Source organism: Delphinus delphis, chromosome 12 (genome assembly GCF_949987515.2).
Source record: "Delphinus delphis chromosome 12, mDelDel1.2, whole genome shotgun sequence".
Taxonomy (NCBI): domain Eukaryota; kingdom Metazoa; phylum Chordata; class Mammalia; order Artiodactyla; family Delphinidae; genus Delphinus; species Delphinus delphis.
In genome coordinates, this window is record NC_082694.2 from 69,095,770 (window position 1) to 69,114,789 (window position 19,020).

At 51.4% G+C, this 19,020-nt stretch overlaps 3 protein-coding genes and 1 non-coding gene across 8 annotated transcripts; 2 read left to right on the plus strand and 2 right to left on the minus strand.

Moving 5' to 3' along the window:
• Window positions 1-522: 522 nt before the first annotated feature.
• Window positions 523-4,325, plus strand: ZNF513 (zinc finger protein 513). Its single transcript, XM_060026924.1, has 4 exons — window positions 523-746; window positions 1,005-1,160; window positions 2,376-2,963; window positions 3,052-4,325. Exons 1-4 carry the CDS (start codon window positions 692-694, stop codon window positions 3,876-3,878), a joined length of 1,626 nt encoding a protein of 541 aa, XP_059882907.1. The 5' UTR covers window positions 523-691; the 3' UTR covers window positions 3,879-4,325.
• An 8-nt stretch (window positions 4,326-4,333) lies between these two features.
• On the minus strand, window positions 4,334-10,120 carry SNX17 (sorting nexin 17). Its single transcript, XM_060026925.1, has 15 exons — window positions 9,925-10,120; window positions 9,357-9,431; window positions 8,211-8,328; window positions 7,625-7,689; window positions 7,234-7,344; window positions 7,032-7,122; window positions 6,786-6,873; window positions 6,472-6,541; window positions 6,084-6,176; window positions 5,784-5,987; window positions 5,520-5,645; window positions 5,279-5,356; window positions 5,052-5,126; window positions 4,918-4,959; window positions 4,334-4,825 (listed from the first exon to the last, which is right to left on the minus strand). The coding sequence occupies exons 1-15, from the start codon at window positions 9,985-9,987 to the stop codon at window positions 4,712-4,714; spliced, it is 1,413 nt and encodes a 470-aa protein (XP_059882908.1). The 5' UTR covers window positions 9,988-10,120; the 3' UTR covers window positions 4,334-4,711.
• A 186-nt stretch (window positions 10,121-10,306) lies between these two features.
• On the plus strand, window positions 10,307-17,464 carry EIF2B4 (eukaryotic translation initiation factor 2B subunit delta). Of its 5 annotated transcripts, none has more exons than XM_060026921.1 (13): window positions 10,307-10,406; window positions 10,785-10,828; window positions 11,152-11,287; window positions 11,483-11,689; window positions 11,955-12,037; window positions 12,225-12,316; window positions 12,549-12,663; window positions 12,865-12,941; window positions 13,637-13,739; window positions 13,974-14,101; window positions 14,240-14,417; window positions 14,815-14,995; window positions 15,674-17,463. In XM_060026921.1, exons 1-13 carry the CDS (start codon window positions 10,373-10,375, stop codon window positions 15,871-15,873), a joined length of 1,578 nt encoding a protein of 525 aa, XP_059882904.1. In that variant the 5' UTR covers window positions 10,307-10,372; the 3' UTR covers window positions 15,874-17,463. The 5 variants fall into 5 exon arrangements, with proteins under 5 accessions (XP_059882904.1, XP_059882905.1, XP_059882906.1 ...); XM_060026922.1 differs by having other exon boundaries at window positions 11,486-11,689; XM_060026923.1 differs by lacking the exon at window positions 10,307-10,406 and adding an exon at window positions 10,419-10,434.
• On the minus strand, window positions 13,425-13,525 carry LOC132435651 (small nucleolar RNA SNORA8). Its single transcript, XR_009521594.1, has one exon. It is a non-coding gene; the product is annotated as a small nucleolar RNA SNORA8 (small nucleolar RNA).
• Window positions 17,465-19,020: the final 1,556 nt, after the last annotated feature.

A 19,020-nucleotide genomic window follows, 5' to 3' on the forward strand; every position in this document is an offset into this window, starting at 1 on the left:
GGGGGGGGGGGGTGAGGTGGTGTGTGCGGTGTGTGTGTGTGTGTGTGTGTGTGCGCGCGCGCGCGCGCACCTGCCCACCTACCTGCCTGCGTGTGATGTGTGTGACTCAGGGAGAGGGGGTCGGGTATGGTAACTCCCTGAGCCGCTGGCAGCCTGGCCTGGCGTCGCGGCTCATCCTCACCCCTTCCTAGGGTGAGGAACGATTTCCTTGTTCCTCCACGGAGGGGTCAGGACCGGCCAGGCGACCCTTAAGACTAAAGCCAGGGTCACGGTTTGACCTGCCCTCCTTGCCGGCCAGGTTTCATCTGATCCCTGATTGGCTCGCCCGATTGCTTCCGTCACAATCACTTCCTGGTCACGCTGTGGACGCTTTCGGGACTTCTGCTTTCCACGGACTACGCGTCCCGTGTGGCTCTGCGACAGCGGAAGCGGAAGCGAGTACGGAGGTACCAGCTGGTCTCCGTAGGGCGGGGGTAGGGGGCTCCATGAATGGACGCGGCGGCGGCGGCGGCGGCGGCGGCGGGAGCGGCCTGAGCTGGGCGCCGGGGCCAGGGCCGGGGGCTCCCCGGGGCCCGCGCCGCTGCATGGGGGCGGCCCGCGGGCCCTGAGAGGAAGGGCGGGCAGGCCGAATTGGGAGGGGCGGGGCCGGGCGGCCGCAGGCCGGAGGCGCGTCGGGCTGGAGCCGGTCACGATGCCCCGAAGGAAGCAAAGCCACCCGCAGCCCGTGAAATGCGAGGGGGTCAAAGGTCAGGGGTCAGGGGTCAGGGGCTGCGAGGTGGGGAGGAGCGGGGGTGGGGTCAGTGGTGTGGGTTCAGGTCTGGGTGGAGGGGGACCCTTGAGGGATGGGGTGGGCGATCTGGACTCCTAGCTTCCCATCGAGGTACTAACGGAACCCGAGAGGGTCTACGAGTGCGGGAAGTACGGTCTGCGAGGGCTAGCTTCCCGGGTGCGAATGATGGGCACAGTTCCTGAGGGAGGATCTACAAGCCTTTTCCCCTCTTCAGTGGATACTGAAGACTCCCTCGACGAAGGACCCGGGGCCCTGGTATTGGAGAGTGATTTACTACTAGGCCAGGATCTGGAGTTTGAGGAAGAAGAGGAAGAGGAGGAAGGTGACGGCAACAGCGACCAGCTCATGGGCTTCGAGAGAGACTCTGAAGGTGGGTTTGGGGGACTGACTTAAGGAAGTGACCGCTGGAACCTCAGCCTTTAGAAGGCGGGTTAGAGTATAGTGCCAGTGAGCAAAACACCGTTTCCTGCCACTGGGGCTGGTTCAGTTTAGATTTGAGCTAGATTTCTTCGTTTGCCTGATGGTCCATCACTTTGTTGAGGTCAAGTTCTGAGGCCTGGTTCAAAGGTGGTATGAATAGGACGGTAGAGGAATCACATGAAACAACTGGTTAAAAGTAAATGCCCTTTTAATAACTTTATCCCACTCCCTAGCCCATTCCTTAGATGAGTTTATTTTTAAGAGGTTCAGGGAAGCAACCTCATTCAAGCTAGTACTTATATCTAATCTAACTCCCTTTCACCTGCAGCATAAACTCCTCTTGTATGGAGGTATTAGTCTCTGCCCTCAAATATCCTTCCACATTCCTCTTCCCTTTGATCTTAGCATCACCCCAACCTAGTTTGCTGCACTACCTATCCACTAATGCCACTTCTGAAGGATGATTTTGAAAGTCATTGAGGAAATCCATGTAAAAGAGAATCCATCCTTTAGGCTTAGAAGTGGTATTACATGTGTTACTTTGTTTCCTCTTCCCTCCAAAATTTTTTTTTTTTTTTTTTGCGGTACGCGGGCCTCTCACTGTTGTGGCCTCTCCCGTTGCGGAGCACTCCAGACGCGCAGGCTCAGCAGCCATGGCTCATGGGCCCAGCCGCTCCACGGCATGTGGGATCTTCCCGGACTGGGGCACGAACCCATGTACCCTGCATCGGCAGGCGGACTCTCAACCACTGCGCCACCAGGGAAGCCCTTCCCTCCAAATTTTGCCTCTTGAGATAGTATGGAGGTGGTTATAAAATAAAAACGAAGAGTCCTTACTGATAGAGGCACTAGAAAAACGTATCAGGCCTCTGCCTTGTGTATTTTTACTTATCCCAAGAATCAGTTAATTATTTAATTATTGATTCATTTCAGTATGTGGTCCACTGTGAGCCCTTGATCTTTTTCCATTCATTGGTCCTATGTACAACTCTGTCATCACTAGGTTAGTCCAGACTTGGAGGTAGATGATTTGTGTTGAATTTTTAGGATCATTGATTGAAGAGAAGGGTGGAGCCCAGCAAGTGGGGAGACCGCAAGTGAGAAAGGGAGTTTGGAGTCTTTTCCTAGCCTGTGTTGATGTCTCTTCTCATGTCTGTCTCACCAGGAGACTCTCTGGGGGCCAGGCCTGGGCTTCCCTATGGGCTGAGCGACGACGAGTCTGGGGGCGGCCGGGCACTAAGTGCGGAGAGTGAAGTTGAGGAGCCAGCCAGGGGTCCAGGGGAGGCCAGGGGTGAGAGGCCAGGCCCAGCCTGCCAGCTGTGTGGGGGGCCCACAGGTGAGGGGCCGTGTTGTGGGGCAGGAGGGCCGGGTGGGGGGCCCCCGCTGCCCCCACGGCTACTATACTCATGCCGCCTCTGCGCCTTCGTGTCCCACTACTCGAGCCACCTGAAGCGGCACATGCAGACACACAGCGGGGAGAAGCCGTTCCGCTGTGGCCGCTGCCCCTACGCCTCAGCCCAGCTCGTCAACCTGACGCGACATACTCGCACCCACACTGGCGAGAAGCCCTACCGCTGTCCCCACTGCCCCTTTGCCTGCAGCAGCCTGGGCAACCTGAGGCGGCATCAGCGCACCCATGCGGGGCCCCCCACTCCTCCCTGCCCGACCTGTGGCTTCCGCTGCTGTGCTCCACGTCCTGCCCGGCCTCCCAGTCCCACAGAGCAGGAGGGGGCAGTGCCCCGGCGACCTGAAGGTAAAAAGCCAGGGACCAAAGAACCTGGGACGTGGGTGGGTGGCCTTAGGGGGACTTGGATTCATAGCCCAGGTCTCTGTCTCCACAGATGCCCTGCTGCTTCCAGATTTGAGCCTCCATGTGCCACCAGGCGGTGCCAGTTTCTTGCCGGACTGTGGGCAGCTGAGGAGTGAAGGGGAAGGCCTATGTGGGACTGGATCAGAACCACTGCCAGAGCTGCTGTTCCCTTGGACCTGCCGGAACTGTGGACAAGAGCTGGAAGAGGGGGAGGGTAGTCGGCTGGGAGCAGCCACGTGTGGGCGCTGCATGCGAGGAGAGACTGGAAGTGGTGCCAGTGGTGGACCCCAGGGCCCCAGTGACAAAGGCTTTGCCTGTAGCCTCTGCCCCTTTGCCACTCACTATCCCAACCACTTGGCTCGGCACATGAAGACGCACAGTGGTGAGAAGCCCTTCCGCTGTGCCCGCTGTCCTTATGCCTCTGCTCATCTGGATAACCTGAAACGGCACCAGCGCGTCCACACAGGAGAGAAGCCCTACAAGTGCCCCCTCTGCCCCTATGCCTGTGGCAACCTGGCCAACCTCAAGCGTCACGGTCGAATCCACTCTGGGGACAAACCTTTTCGGTGTAGTCTTTGCAACTACAGCTGCAACCAGAGCATGAACCTCAAACGCCACATGCTGCGGCACACAGGCGAGAAGCCCTTCCGCTGTGCCACCTGCGCCTATACCACGGGCCACTGGGACAACTACAAACGGCACCAGAAGGTGCACGGCCATGGTGGGGCAGGAGGGCCTGGCCTCTCTGCCTCTGAGGGCTGGGCGCCACCTCACAGTCCCCCCCCTGTTTTGAGCTCTCGGGGCCCAACAGCCCTGGGTGCCACTGGTAGCCGAGCTCTCCACACAGACTCACCCTGAACTAGGTCCTTCTCCCCTAGGGCTCTATGAATTAGCCCTGACCCTCCTGTATGTTTTATACAGATGGACCAGAAGCCACCTTTACCTTCCTCCCCCGCTGGCCAGGGGCTCCACACAGACTAACCTAGGCACTATACGGACCAGTCCAAACCCCATGGGCGGGGGCCCATATGGACCAGGGGGGCCTTGCCTTGACTGATGCGACTTCATAAGCTCAGTGAGAAGGGCCCTGTATCCACCTCCACTGCTCCCAGGGGCGGTGGATGAACTGGCTGGGGGACTGTCCAGCCTCGCACCTGTTTATTTAACTTATTTCAGTGCTTTATAATAAAGGAAACACTAACAAAGCCACGTCTATGCTGAGTTGGCAGTGGCAAGCACCACTTGGCCTCACCCGTAGCACAGCAGTCCATGCTGTGATGGGGGGAGCAGGGGCAGTGAGAGGGAACCAGAGGTAGGCAGCAATCAGGCTGAGTTTAATGACGGGGAGCTGGGCCAGACCATACACAGACCTCTGCCCATCCCCTTGGCTCATGGCCCCGAGAAGCCAGAAGCAGCCTGGGGGGAGTTGTGGTTCCTCCCCAGGCAGGTAGCCATGGTCCCGTGGACTTTGTGCAAAATACTAAATGCTAATTTGGCATTGAAGGCCAGCTCTGAGCGATCCTTTGTATAGCCAGCCCTGGGGAGGGGAAGGGAAGGCAGGTTAGGAGGCCCCTGGCTGAGGAGAAAAGGGGACAATACGAAGAAAAATACCCCAGTTTGGGGGATACAGGCACAGGGCAAGTTTCTGAACACTCCTCCAGGGTAGAGGGCAGACATCCGAGCTCTGGAGATCACAGATCCTCATCTCCAATGCCCTCAAAGGCGAAATTGCCGTGGACATCACTGGCACTGGCATCTGTACTGGGAGTGCCAATCCCCCGCAAGCTCACGGCACTCAGCTTGCTCTGTAATAAAGGCAGGGTCGGGGTCAGAGGGCTCAAGCCTCCCTAAGGTCCCCTAGAAACGCCAACCTCACCAACCCTCGTGGGAAACTCACTGAGAGTTTGACCATGGACTCCCGGCTGGCATCAGGTGACTCCTGGGGAGGAGGAGGCAGAGGTGTCAGAGACCTCACTGGGGAGGTGATGCAAGGCCTGGGGGCTGGGGGACTGACCAGGGAGTAGTACTTACAAGCAGCGGTGGGGACTTCACTGCTTGCTGGCTGTCTGAGCGTCTCAGGGTGCCCCCCACCCGCCGGCGTAGCATCTGGGGATGGAGACATGAGGCGCTGATAAGGGCTGATCACCCCCTTTGGCATCCCAGTCCCTTCCCCTCCCTCTCAGGAGAGGCATCACACCGAGGACAAAAGGCAGGGAGAGCACAGCCACGCAGCTGCTGGGTCTGTGCTTGCTGCTTACCTTCCTGATACTGCCGCCGGATTTCTTCACCATCAGTTCATCCACCATGGACTGCAAGCAGATGCTCATCATGATAGCCTGAGGGCAAGGAGAGAGCTCAGCCTGACTGGGTGGTCATCCTGAGCCCAGCACCCCTAAGACAAGGGCTCCCACTCACATGGAGTCCTGGAAGCCCTAGACTTGGGTATCTAAGAGAGACGGTGCAATGGGCTCCAGAGGAGGCCTGAGGGTGGGCTCACACCTGGGGGCTGGTGATGGTGACCCACTGTAGCCGGTCCTTGCTCATGAGGTATTCAAAAGCCAGTTCCAGGCGCACCTCACCCCGGCCCCGACCTGGGCTGCTTGTGCCTCCACTGGGCAGTGGCACCTGGGAGAGGAAGGGTAAGAATTAGGCTGAGCTCATTCTGACCGATGTGCCTCTCCCTGACCCACTCCAGCCCATTCCCAAAGCTCAAGGCTTGCCGGGCCTCCATCCCAAAGGTCTCCCCCTCCTACCCCAACTCACAGAGGAGGTGACCCGCCAGCACCGCATGCGGGTGACCCGAAAGGAGCCTTCACGGAGTTGCTGGCCAGGCAGGCGGAGCTGGAGGCTGAGCTCACTGTTGCCTGCGCTCACCACCACTGGACAGTCCTTCTCCGGGAAGTCAGCCACACAGGCATCGAAGCGCAAGTAGCCATAGTGCCGCAGCGTCTGGGCCAGCCGCAGGAACTGAAACCCAGTCAGCAGGCGGGACGGGTCAGGAGGGGAAGTGGGACAGCCCAGAGGAAGCAACCCCTTGGAGGGAAACAGGGAGGCAGAGCTCACCTCCTTCTTGGAGACCTTCTCTTGCAGTGATTTGAGCTGCCGGTGCTGCTCCTTGGTGACTAGGATCCACCCACGCTCAATGTCTGATACTGTCTGCGGCGGAGACAAGGGGTGGGGTGTTCGGGGCTCCCAGTCAGAGACCCAAAGAGTGTCCAGTTACCTCTGCCCAGCCTGACCCCTCACCCCACATTTGAGCAAGCTCTTCGCAGTTGAGTCCTTGACCATATCAGCTTACAAAGCAGGGAGAGTAGAGGTTGTGCCAGATGCCCTGAGAATATTCTAGAAACTTCCCCATAAACTGGCAGTAAAGATACGAAAGGAGTTTTCTTGGCAGAGGGACACCAGAGCCATTTTCAGGGGAAGGGTTCTGAGGCAGCTCCAAGCTCACCTGAGCATAAAGCAGGTTCAGGCCAACCCGGTTCTCCATGACATCGTCATCATAGGCAGAGTCCCAATAACTGTGAGGCCAAGGGGTGGAAAGGGGTAATGGGGCTAAGCTGGGGGAAGGCAAGAGGCAGAATGGAAAAGGGGCAAAACCGGAGCAATCTGGAACTATGGGGCTAATGGTGATACAGTTGGAGGAAGTTTGGGAGGCCTGGTAGAAACACCCAGCACTACCCCCTTGTCCAGATTATTCTGTCTCAATACGTGGCCCCATAATCCAGTCTAGCACCCTCTCCCTCCTCCAAGCCCAGCCGTGACCTCTTTCTTAGCATAATCTTATACTCTTGACTCCGAAGACTGGCAACAGACACATAAGGCAGCTCAAACTCTTGCAACTTCCGTACAACTATGGGTGTAAAAAAAAAGAAAAGAAAAAGAAAATGTCATGAAACTCAGGGGAGGGAAATCAAGCAAGAAGCCCTGGGGAAATGCCACATTCTTGGGGAAGACAGGCAAGTTCACTAGTGGAAACAAAGGGAAGCTGTAAAGTCCAGACAAACTCACACGAAAAGGCTCCATCCTCTTTTTCTCGAACTAGAAAGAGACTAAAGTATCCGATCAAGTCATCTGGAAGATCCAGCTTTGCAGCCACAGCCTAGGAAAAAGTAAGGAAATACAGCTCATCATGCTGGATGGTTCCAATCACCCCAAGCCTGGGAACCTGGGGTGCAGGGGGAGGAGGAGCAGTGCAGAACAAGCGCCTCACCTCCAGGACATCCTCAGTCTGATCTGAAGTTAGCACATTGACCAGAACTTTCTGCCCGTTGCTAAGCAGCACTTCCAAGGAGACCTCTTCTGTTGGGACCTGCTGTGTCTCCTGGTTGTGGGCATACACGGGAATGGGAGGCACCTTGTTAACAACATGCCCAGCGTCCAGCTCTGACCCTTCCCAACTATGTTGTATTGTAGGTCCCTCTGGTGACTTTATTCTCAGCTGTTTAATTATAGACTGGGTTTCCTTGATTTCACTGGTACAGCAGAAGCCCCATTCCATACAGAAAGGTGCCAGGATGGCTCCTCTGTACCCACCTCATTAAAATGATGTGGCCCTGCAGGAAGGTGCTTCCCTTAAAACTTGGTCCCATCCAAAGCCTTACCTGTTGTGCCCGACGCAAGAAACTATTGAAGGTCTCACTGCTCCCAAGCAATGGGTCTTGCCGAACTGTGGGGACAAGAGAATGATGTTCTAATAACTTATGATTCCCTCTTGGATCCCCCCAGTTCTCTTTTTGGCAGCCCCCCCAGGTCCCCTTTCCTGGGCTGATGGTGGCTTGTCACATCTCCCAACTGGCCTCACCTCACTCGCTGTTTGCATAAATTCTTCACCTGCCCCACCCTTGGCTACCATCTAGTTGAGTCCAGTCTATAGAACCAGGGAAAAATAATGTTCATCTAAAGCACATCAGATACAAGTTAAGTTCTCCCCACCGATCGAAACTGCTTTAAGACTAGTTAGTGCCATATTAGTATTCCTCATAGATGTCAGTGCCCAAATTGCTTTGCTGGTACCTAGATACCACAGCATCCTTGCATGCTATTTACTTTTGCTAATTAAATAATAGATAAAACAGTAGGCTTCCCAGATGTACAGATTCCTTCAGGACCTTCTACAAAAGCAGCTGTTTTGAGTCTCTCTCCATAGTCCTCAACAGAGTCAGCCTAAAGTTCCCTCCAACCACTCACCAGCTTGCATGTACTTCTCTAACTGCTCTCTCCTCTGTTCTACCTCAGCGGGTGTCAGAGAGAAAAGCTTCTTTGGGGGAAATGCAGGAAGCACATTGGCCCCGTATTCCTTCCGAAGCTATTTGGAGAAAGAGATACAACTCTTCACATAAACATAGCAAATGAGAAGAGGCAATCCACATTCATAATGTTCTCTTGGGCTCCCCTTCCCTTTCCTTAGTCCCTGCTCCCCTATCTACCCTGGTCATCCAGGAAATCATTCCTTTGGCAGGGGCAGCATCCCAAGGGAGCCGTTCCTCTGTCCTAGATATATGTTCTTTCCAATCTTACAGTGTACAAGTCTGTTCCTCCAGTGTGGGAAGGGTTTGTATAGGGCCAGGGCCTAGGGAGACCCTTGCTTATCTAGCAAAGCTGTGTTCATTGAACCCTCATAGGAAGCAAAAGGCTTGGTAAAGAAAGTTTATGTGCACAGTTAAGTAATAGCTAAATATATTCACGAAGTATTTTAGGACTTAAAGGGACTTTGCAGATCAATGACTCTATTTTTCAGTTGCAGAAGCTGAGGCCCAAAGAAATCAGGTAACTTGCTCAGGGTTGCACAACTAGTTATCAGTAAAACCAGGACTCTGTACCGAGTTAAATACAGAGCTCAGAATCTGGTGAGGAGAACAAAGAAACATTACATCACAGACACATAAGGATAGCTGGAACAGCTACACCCGCTCAGGTGAGTCAAGGAACACAGACAGAAACTGGTGAATGGTTTGTATCAATATGAGCAGGAAAAAAGAATTTCAAGTTGCAGCTCAGATGACAGGAGGAAAGTGCTTTGGCAGCTTAGGGGGAAGGGTTGTCGTTTTCTCCATGCACAGGCACAGGCAGTGTACAGGCTGTGTAAGATGGGGACAGAGAAGAAAGGAGGGAGTATGTGAGTATAGGGAGGAGCAGTTAGGGGCAGACATTAAGCTTCCTGGGAGTTCCCCGGAAATGTCAGACGATGAGATAAAGCACCAAATCCTTCCCTGTGGCAGTGATTAAAGGGGAACTACAGCCTACGAGAAAGCGACGGGGAGGGAAATGGAGACACTGATGCCCAGGTGTAGAAAAGGGCTTGAAGCTGCCTCAAGGCAGGGGTGCTAGTCCCACCTGCTCGTGCAGCCCCAGGAGTTGGCTGTAGCGCACCCGACAGTGCAGGACTCCATTCACGTGAATGTTATAGGCCTGAGGACACAAAAGCAGGCAAGCAGTTTAGGGTCGCGATCTTGTTTAGGGTCGCTCGCCTCGCTCGCCATTTTGGCGGGGCTTGAGAACCCTGGCCGGAAGTTGCCTGCCACAGCTCCGCCTGAGCAACGCGCCGAGATCGTCCAAAGGTGCCCAGACGATTTTCCCCAGAGCCAGGTCCCAAAGCAGAAGGACCAGTCGGGGAAAACCCGGGCGCTCAGGCTGCAGTCTTCCTCCCCAAGAGGCCAGGGACGCCCACCAGAATAGCCGCGGCCCAGCCGGGGGAGGCGATGCGGCCGAACAAAGGAACTACAGGAGCTGGGGCGACCTTTGGATGAGTCTGAGACGTAATATAAGCTCCCATCGAGGCCGTCGGGACTCGGCGGCCTGTCACCAGGCCCGAAAGGTGGCGGCCAGACTTCGGAGGCCGCTCGGAGAGGGCTCCGGCCCGTTATCCCCGCCCCTACCCGGCCGGGCTCCGGCCGCTCCTCACCACGTAGGCGGAGCCGCCGCTGTCCCCGCTGCGGGACTCGGTTTCAGGAATGGAAAAGTGCATGTTCCCTGCGGCAGGGCCCGGCAGGGTCCGGACTCTGAGGGCCACAGCGGCTTTGCACGCTCGCCTCCGCTCCTCAGCACGTCCCCGCAGCCTCGCTCGCCATTTTGGGGGGGGGGACTTGCGATCAGAGGTGGGAAGGGCTGGGGAAGTCCGCTCTGGGGCGCAGCGCCCCCGGCATCCTGGGAACTGTAGTCTAAAGGGCAAGAGCCGACAGCCGGGATTGGGAGCCCAAAGCTGAAAAGGCCCTTATCGCGACCCGTAGCCAGGTGCAGAGCCCCAGAGCACTTCGGGGCTTGTAGTCCGGTTGGGGCTGCGCGCCGAGGCTGTCGGCCCAGGGAGCGCTTGTAGTCCCTGTGACCCAGGCGGGCGGAGCCCAGGACGGAGGATGATGGCTGCCGTGGCCGTGGCTGTTCGCGAGGGTGAGTGAAGGGCCGGGCACACAAACAGGTACGCGAGCGGACGGGCCTCGGACGGCTACTGATGGGCCCTGAGTACCTCTGGGCCTTGTCGTTCGGTTCCCGCGCCACGCCGGACTCTGGTCCGCACTGCTTCGGGCGCACTCCGTGCCGCGGACCGGCTTGTTCCTCCGGGAGGTGTGCGTGCTTCTTCCTTCCCCCGCCCCCCTTCCCTTTGATCCTGCCGCGCACTGCGTCCCCCACGCCGATCCCCGGCTCACCTCCCGCCTGGTGGCGGACCCTTGGTCATGCAGACCCAGCAGCCAGCAGCGCCGAATACGTGTCCCCGCAAACCCTCCCGGAGCCTCTCTGGTTCACTTTGTGCCCTGTTTTCTGATGCAGACTCGGGATCTGGGATGAAGGCGGAGCTTGTTCCTCGGCCTGGGGTAAGTGCGAGTGCCCTCCCTAGCCGCCTGTCAGGCGGTACGCAGGAGGCCGTGTCAACTTCGTTCCGACCCAATCTTCATCCCCGTTTCACTTTATTTCTTGGTAAAGCCAAGAGATTTTACAGAGCTTTTTCAGCCCTAATGGTAATGTGACTGTGATCTGCAGGAGAAACTTCGATCCCTGTGGGCTCTAAGCTCGTAACAGGTAGCTTCTGAGACTTAGGAAGGATTAGGGATCCTGTGGGAGACTAGTAAGTATCCAGTAGTGTTTATTCATTTTTGGAATTGTTGGGGAAGGTTAGTGTTCTATGTCTGTGTCTTAGGCAGGGGGGAGGGAGATGACCCAAGAAGAAAAGCTGCAGCTTCGGAAGGAAAAGAAACAGCAGAAGAAGAAACGGAAGGAGGAAAAGGGGGCAGAACCAGAAACTGGCTCTGCTGTCTCTGCAGCCCAATGTCAAGGTGCGGGGGCTTTTTTAAAGGGCCGGGGTGTGGAGCTGGTAAAGGGATGTGGTGGGAGAGAAGAGGGGGAGACAGGACAAAGTTGGTTTGAACAAGTAAAAAGGGAAAAAGTTTAGATAAGCAGAAAAAGAAGCTTTGGTTGGGGCATAGCTATTACCTACCTAGGGCTTGGGCACCTCTTCCTTCTACCTTCAGCAGGCCCGACCAAAGACCTGCCTGGACTGGATAGTCAGTTGGGCAGTGCCAAGGAGAAAGTTCCAGCAGGTCGGAGTAAGGCTGAACTTCGAGCTGAAAGGCGGGCCAAGCAGGAGGCTGAGCGGGCCCTGAAGCAGGCAAGAAAAGGGGACCAAGGAGGCCCACCTCCTCAGGCCTGCCCCAGCACAGCTGGAGAAACCCCCTCAGGTATCTTCACTTCAAGACCTCTGTTGATTCAAATGCCTATGTTAGCTCAGGCTTCCCCACAGTAAAACAGCTCCCAATTTTCACCTTGGTTCCCAGAGTTCACAATTCTCTCCTTAACCTCATCCTACCCCTGTTTCTTTTTCTACTCTTTTCTCCTGTTTTTTTCCATCTCTCTCTTAAATCTTTCTTGATGTCCCTTATGCCCTGAAAGCAGATTTCTTATTATCACCTACAGTGTCTTGAAAACACGATTGTTATCTTCTAGGAGTGAAGCGTCTACCCGAGCATAGTCAGGTTGATGACCCCACGCTTCTGAGGAGGCTTGTTAAAAAACCAGAACGACAGCAGGTAGGAAGTGGGTTTGGTGTGTGGCCAGAAAGAGCCTAGGGAGATGGAATAGAGGGAGGAAAGGTGCTCGGGGCGAAGTGAGACCCTGGAAAAGGATGGGTATTTGGCTCACCATCTTCTTCCTTCCCAGCATTATCCCACAGTTTTAAACTCTGGGCCCTTGGTCCTGTTCCCCTGTTTTGTCAAGGTTCCTACACGAAAGGATTATGGATCCAAAGTCAGTCTCTTCTCCCACCTACCCCAGTACAGCAGACAAAACTCTCTAACCCAGTTTATGAGGTAGGAGCTTATGAAATTGTCATAACTTTTAAGCATGAGGAGTTTTAGTAATTCTGTTTTGAAAGTGACTGGAAACTTGAGGTTGGATCTGTGGAAAGAAGCATGAACACAAGGCATGCTTCTTCAAATGGGGGTGTCTGTGCGAGTGAAGGAGGTTCCTTTTCATCAGGGGAAGGTGGGCGGTAGGTGTTCAAGTTCCCTTGCAAAGTGTGTGACACCGCCATCCCATCAGCATCCCATCCTCTGTGATCCACCCAGCCATGGTGCGACTCGGCCTGCAGTACTCCCAGGGCCTGGTCAGTGGCTCCAATGCCCGGTGCATTGCCTTGCTTCGTGCCTTGCAGCAGGTATGTCCCATCTTGTTATCTCTTATGATCCAGCCTCACCTTCCCCAACACTACCCCGGCTTCTCTCACCCAGAGTAATCTCTGGGGGGAAGAGGGAATGACTCCACCCTCAGAAGACTTTCCTCAGAGAAGCTTACCCTGTCCCCCTTTCAGAGACTTTTGTTAGGGCGCAGTTTGCTGATCAACTTGTGTACCCTACAGGTGATTCAGGATTACACCACACCTCCCAGTGAAGAACTGTCAAGGGACCTAGTGAATAAACTAAAGCCCTTCTTCAGGTAAGGATGACCACTGCACATCCGCTCCCACCCCACCTTGCTCAGTCCTTTTCTTAGACCCTTTTTGTTTTTCTTTTTTTCAAAGCATAAAGGGTTTTTTTTTTTAGTATGTGTAACACAAAGTTATTTAAGTCAATAAATTTTCAAGGAATTTCACACGTTCTGATTCTTTCCACTGCCAATCACCTTAGTTCCTCCAAACTCATAATCTTCAAGATAAAAAACCCTTTCAAAAAGAAGTTGTCATGTGAGTCAGCCTACAGTTCTTTTAGTTAGGCTTCTTTGATCTCCAGTGAAATGTGGACACACTTCAAAATTCCCCACCTGTAATCTTTGGGATCCAATTTCCTCAAGCGATTTACTTTAGGACCATGTTTAGGGTCAGGAGATGGATCTGCCTGGTTCTGAATTTGACACCCTAGAAAATTAGTATTAGTTACTATTGAGGACTGTCAAACTGAACAGTATGAGAAACTATAGGAATACTCTATCAGTAGAAATACCAGGTCTAACATGCACAAAGCCAAGAAAACTAACGATGCCAAATACTGAATTTGTATTGCACTTGGAGCCTTTTTCTTGCTCTTCTACCTCTATTTTCATTTTTCTGTCTTCTCTTTAAAAAAAATGTTTTTAAATGTGAAAGCTTTGTGAGCTGTGAAGAGTTGCACAGATGCAAGGTGTTGTTTTTGTAGCTTCCTGACTCAGTGCCGTCCCCTGTCAGCGAGCATGTACAACGCCATCAAGTTCCTTAACAAGGAGATCACGGGTGTGAGCAGCTCCAAGCGGGAAGAGGAGGTGATGAGTATGAGGAATGAGCGAGGCATGCACCTGGGGGATAGAGCTGGAAACATGTTGGGGGTCCCAGAAGGGGCAACTCTCTGGTCTGCCTGGTCAAGGGTTAAGGAGATGGTGGGTCTGTCTGACTTGGGCCCCCTTTAGGCCTGTCATTATATGCATATTCAAGCATCCAGCATGATAATCAAAGGGTTGTGTCTGTTTTTTGTTTCATAAGTATCTTGCTCCATTTAGGCCAAGTCAGAACTTCGAGCAGCCATCGATCGATATGTGCAAGAGAAGATTGTGCTTGCAGCTCAGGCAATCTCACGCTCTGCTTATGAGAAGATCAGTAATGGAGATGTAATCCTGGTATATGGACGGTATGGGCCAGACCCTGTGACTGAGAAAATTGGGGAGTGAAATGATTTGAAGAAGGAACTGCCCCTTTGCCCTTTAGGAATGAGCTGACCATCAGTCAGTGACATCTATAACTGAATCCTCCTCTCCATTCACTCTAGCTCATCTCTGGTATCACGAATTCTTCAGGAGGCTTGGGCTAAGGGCCGGCGGTTTCGGGTGGTAGTGGTGGACAGCCGGCCACGGCTGGAGGGAAAGCACACACTACGTTTTCTGGTCCGTGCTGGGGTCCCTGCCTCCTACCTGCTGATTCCTGCAGCTTCCTATGTGCTCCCAGAGGTGAGGGCAGAGGAAAAGAACTCCAAAGTTGGAGTAAAAGGGTATAGTAGTATAGACATAGTCTTGCCTTCCCAACGTTGCAATTGTCTAGAAGTACTAGAATTATACAGCTGTGTTTATATTTAGTAGGAGAAGCATCTACAGCACGTTATACAGTATGTCTACCTATTGCAAGAACCTTATATAAAACTAGTAGCCGCTGAGAGGGAGCAGGACTAAAGAGTTTAGTTTTCCTGTGGGTGGTGCGGTGAGTCAACGGTCAGGTGTTTTCCAAGAGCCTTTATTAAGATTTGTTACCCATTGCCTTAATATTGCTGTCCTGGGTAAGAATTGGGAACCTTATTCTGCATTGGTCACACATGACATTTTTTTTCCTCCTCTCTACTCTCCAAAATAGGTTTCTAAGCTGCTGTTGGGAGCTCATGCACTCCTGGCCAACGGGTCTGTGATGTCACGGGTAGGGACAGCACAGCTGGCCCTGGTGGCACGGGCCCATAATGTGCCAGTGCTGGTCTGCTGTGAAACATACAAGTTTTGTGAGCGTGTGCAGACTGATGCCTTTGTCTCTAATGAGCTAGGTAAGGAGGCCCAGGAGGGCAGGAGAGAAGGTTCCAGGGACCTGAGAAGATTTGGGAGGGAGAGGGGAGGTTGAAGTACAACTTATTTTCTATTTTTATTTTTTTATAAATTTATTTTATTTATTTATTTTTGGCTGCGTTGGGTCTTAGTTGCTGTGCGCGAGCTTTCTCTAGTTGCGGCGAGTGGGGGGTTACTCTTCATTGCAGTGCGCGGGCTTCTCACTGCGGACACGGGCTCTAGGTGTGCAGACTTCAGTAGTTGTGGCTCACGGGCTCTAGAGCGCAGGCGCAGTAGTTGTGGCGCACGGGCTTAGTTGCTCCGCAGCATGTGGGATCTTCCTGGACCAGGGCTCGAACCTATGTCCCCTGCATTGGCAGGTGGATTCTTAACCACCGTGCCACAAGGGAAGACCACAGCTTATTTTTTTTTTTTTTTTTGCGGTGCACGGGCCTCTCACCGTTGTGGCCCCTCCCGTTGCGGAGCACAGGCTCCGGACGCGCAGGCTCAGCGGCCATGGCTCACGGGCCCAGCTGCTCCGCGGCATGTGGGATCTTCCCAGATGGGGCACGAACCCGTGTCCCCTGCATCGGCAGGCGGACTCTCAACCACTGCGCCACCAGGGAAGCCCCACAGCTTATTTTTTAAAAGTACATAAAAGGGTACACCTCCCATTGCAGATGACCCTGACGATCTGCTGTGTGAGCGAGGAGAACGTGTGGCCCTGGCTGACTGGCAGAACCACTCGTCCCTACGGTTGTTGAATCTGGTCTATGATGTGACCCCCCCAGAACTGGTGGATCTGGTGATCACGGAGCTGGGCATGATCCCTTGCAGTTCTGTACCTGTTGTGCTGCGAGTCAAGAGTAGTGACCAGTGAGTGGGTGAACACAGGGTCAATAAATGACATACTCCCTACACTTAGCAACTCTGCTGCCTTTTATCTCTTTTAGCATTGCCACCACTTAGGTTAGGAGTCCAGACTGTCCAGCCCCTCTTAGCACCTGCTACCAACCTCCATGCCAGTGCTTTGGGGCCAAAGTGAAGGTCAGTATGGAGACCATAAACTATCCAAGTCATCAACCATTTATTGAGTATCTATGTGCCAGACACTGAGCTAGACATGAGGAAGAGTATAATAAGGACAAATAAGAGTCCTATCCTTAGTATTTTAGTATTATTATTACATTAATATTTAAGTTAAACCAATATATTAATATTTACGTTAAATAGTTACACATTAATATATTAATATTTTGTATCCTTAGTATTGAGTATTTACTGTGTGTCATAAACTGTTGTAGTCCTGTTTTATCCATTTAGGAAGATTAATACCACTCTATGAAGTGTGATTTTATAGATGAGATAACTGGGGCACAGAGAGGTTAAGTTACTTGCCCAAGGTAACACTAACTAAACCGGCATGTGATCTCCGGCATTCTGGATCTAGAGACTGTGCCTGTAATTTTTACGCTATCTGCCATTAAGGAGTACTCATCATGATGGAGGAAGACAGATGACATCTACACTATGAGATACATTCTACTAGTAGTATGAACAGAGTTCATTGGAAGTAACCTAGGATGTTGCCAGGAGATCTAGTGAGGTTGGAGAAGACTTCACAGGTAAAATCTGACCTAGTCCTTGAAGGATAAGAAGTTTCCCAGTTGGAAAAGAATGAGAACGCAGGTGAACAGAGGAAATAACTTAGACTACAGAATAGGCCTTAAAATGACTGGCCAATTCCAAAGTGTCAAGTAGTGTGGTAAAGCTAGAACCTCGGCTTATGTGGACAATTAGTGATACAGCTGCTAACGTAGGTTGGATTGGGTCCAGATTGTGAGAGTCTAACCATTGTGGTTAGCCTAAAAAATATGTTAGAGTCATCCATTTTGTGTGTGTGTGTGTGTATGTGTGTGTATGTTTTATTGAAAAATTTCAAGCAGCATAGAAGTACAGTGAACTATACAAAGAATCTCCATCACCAAATGTAGTAATTATCAAGATTCGCCACATATGCTTTTTTTGTTTCCCTTTTTTTCCTTGCTGAAGTTGTATTAGAGCAAATCCCAGTCATTATATCGTTTTACTCCTCCAAACGTCATTATGTCTCTAAAAAATATGGAAGCTTACCATGTCATTACACTTATTAAACTCTTCCTTATTGTCCAAGCCATAATCAAATTTCCTTGATTGTCTCAAAAGCAGCTTTTTACTGTTGAATCAGGATCCAAACAAATCCATATATTACATGTCGTTATTTTGTCTTAAATTTTTTGTAATCAAAAGCAGTCTCTCCAACCCCGCCCCTTCTTTTCTCATGACATAGACTTGTGCCAGGAACCAGGTTGAGTATGTTTCATACTGCCTTGCCATCAGGTTGGTTGGTCCATTTTCAGTGATGAAAGGGTCTAGGTGTTTTAAAGTTTCCCAACAAACTTTTATTTAGTCGTTTCATCCACTTTTATTGTTGCCTGAATTATTTCATTAGAGGATGCAACATGGTGAATTTTTTTTCCTAATTACATCATTCCATACGTACTAGCTAATAATCTTCTATAAAGAACGCCCTCTCATCAGTTACTATTCTGAATTACAGTCCATACTGGAAAGGCAAGATAAATGTTTAATTCTTTCCTTTTAATTGCCAGTTTTCAGGATTGATCACTGGTTACTTCCAGTGGCATACAATGAGAAGTTGTTGCATTTTTGGCTTTCTCTCTATAAAGATTATGATGAATTCATGTTTTTTTACATATTGAGCATACCACTCAATCATCAGAAATTAAGCAGAGGTTCAACAGGGTGAGCTCTGTGCTTTAGCTGGTAGCTGGTAGAGATTAGAGGCAGAGAACCAGATCAATTAAAAAGAGATTGCCTATCAATCAAAATCACAAATGCACCTAAACTTTGGTCCAGCAATTCTGCTTCTAGGAACTTAATGCTAGCCATATAGTTGCACATTTGAAGTAGCTTAGATACAGAGTTATTTATAGCAGCATTGTTTATAATAGCAAAAGACTGGAAACCACCTGGATATCCATTAATAATAAGGGCTAATTATTACTACATTCATATAATTACATACTAAGCAATCATAACAAAGAATAAGGAAGGTTTTTATATAGAGAAATGGAATAGTCTCCAAGGTACACTCAAAAGAAGTAAGGTGCAGGACAGTGTGTGTAGTTGCTGTTTGAATTAAAAAGGGGAAAGATTCCCTGGCTGGGGAACTAGATCCCACATGCGCAGCGCGGCCAAAAGGTTAAAAAAAAAAGGTGTGTGTGTGAGGGGGAGATATATATGTATTTGCATGTGTATAAATACAGAAAGTATCTTGGACCTGTAACAAGAAAACTGCCTGGGTGGATGTGGTCTGGGAGGCTGGAGACAGGTGAAAGGTACTCTTCACTTTATATCCTATGTATCTTTTGAATTTGCAGCCATGTGAATATCTTATCCCCAAAATAAATACAATTATTAGTATAAAGAAGATTTTGCTTTAGGGGAAGTCAAAGATAGTCTAATCTGAGGCAACAGGAATGGAGAAGAGTCAGATTTGTTCATTACAGAAATAAATGCTTGAAAACAATTTTAATAGAAAAATAAATGCTTGAAGTTATCAAGTTGAGAGCTGTTCATCGGACAAGCACTGTAGATACCCCGTATTAGAGGAACTGCAGCCTCGACTGCACCCGATTTTGCACTCTCAGAAAGGAGTCAGTCCTAAGCCACAGCGCAGCCTTAGCTGTCTTTAGGCCACTTAGGGCAAATGGGACGGGAGCCCCCCTTGCTCTAGATTTTAAATCTTAGCTAGCTTCTCCCAAACTTTTCTTAAATGTTTTGTGTAACCACGGTAATTTAATAGATGAGATTATCTGGGAAGAGAAAGATTGGTTTACTCCACCCTTTCCTGTTTGTTTATACATCCTGAACTCCACTATTCGGTGTATGGAGACCTGTGAGATTTACACAGCTTTAAATGCCTCAGGAAAGGGCGGAAGTTTGTTACATTCTTTCTCCAGCA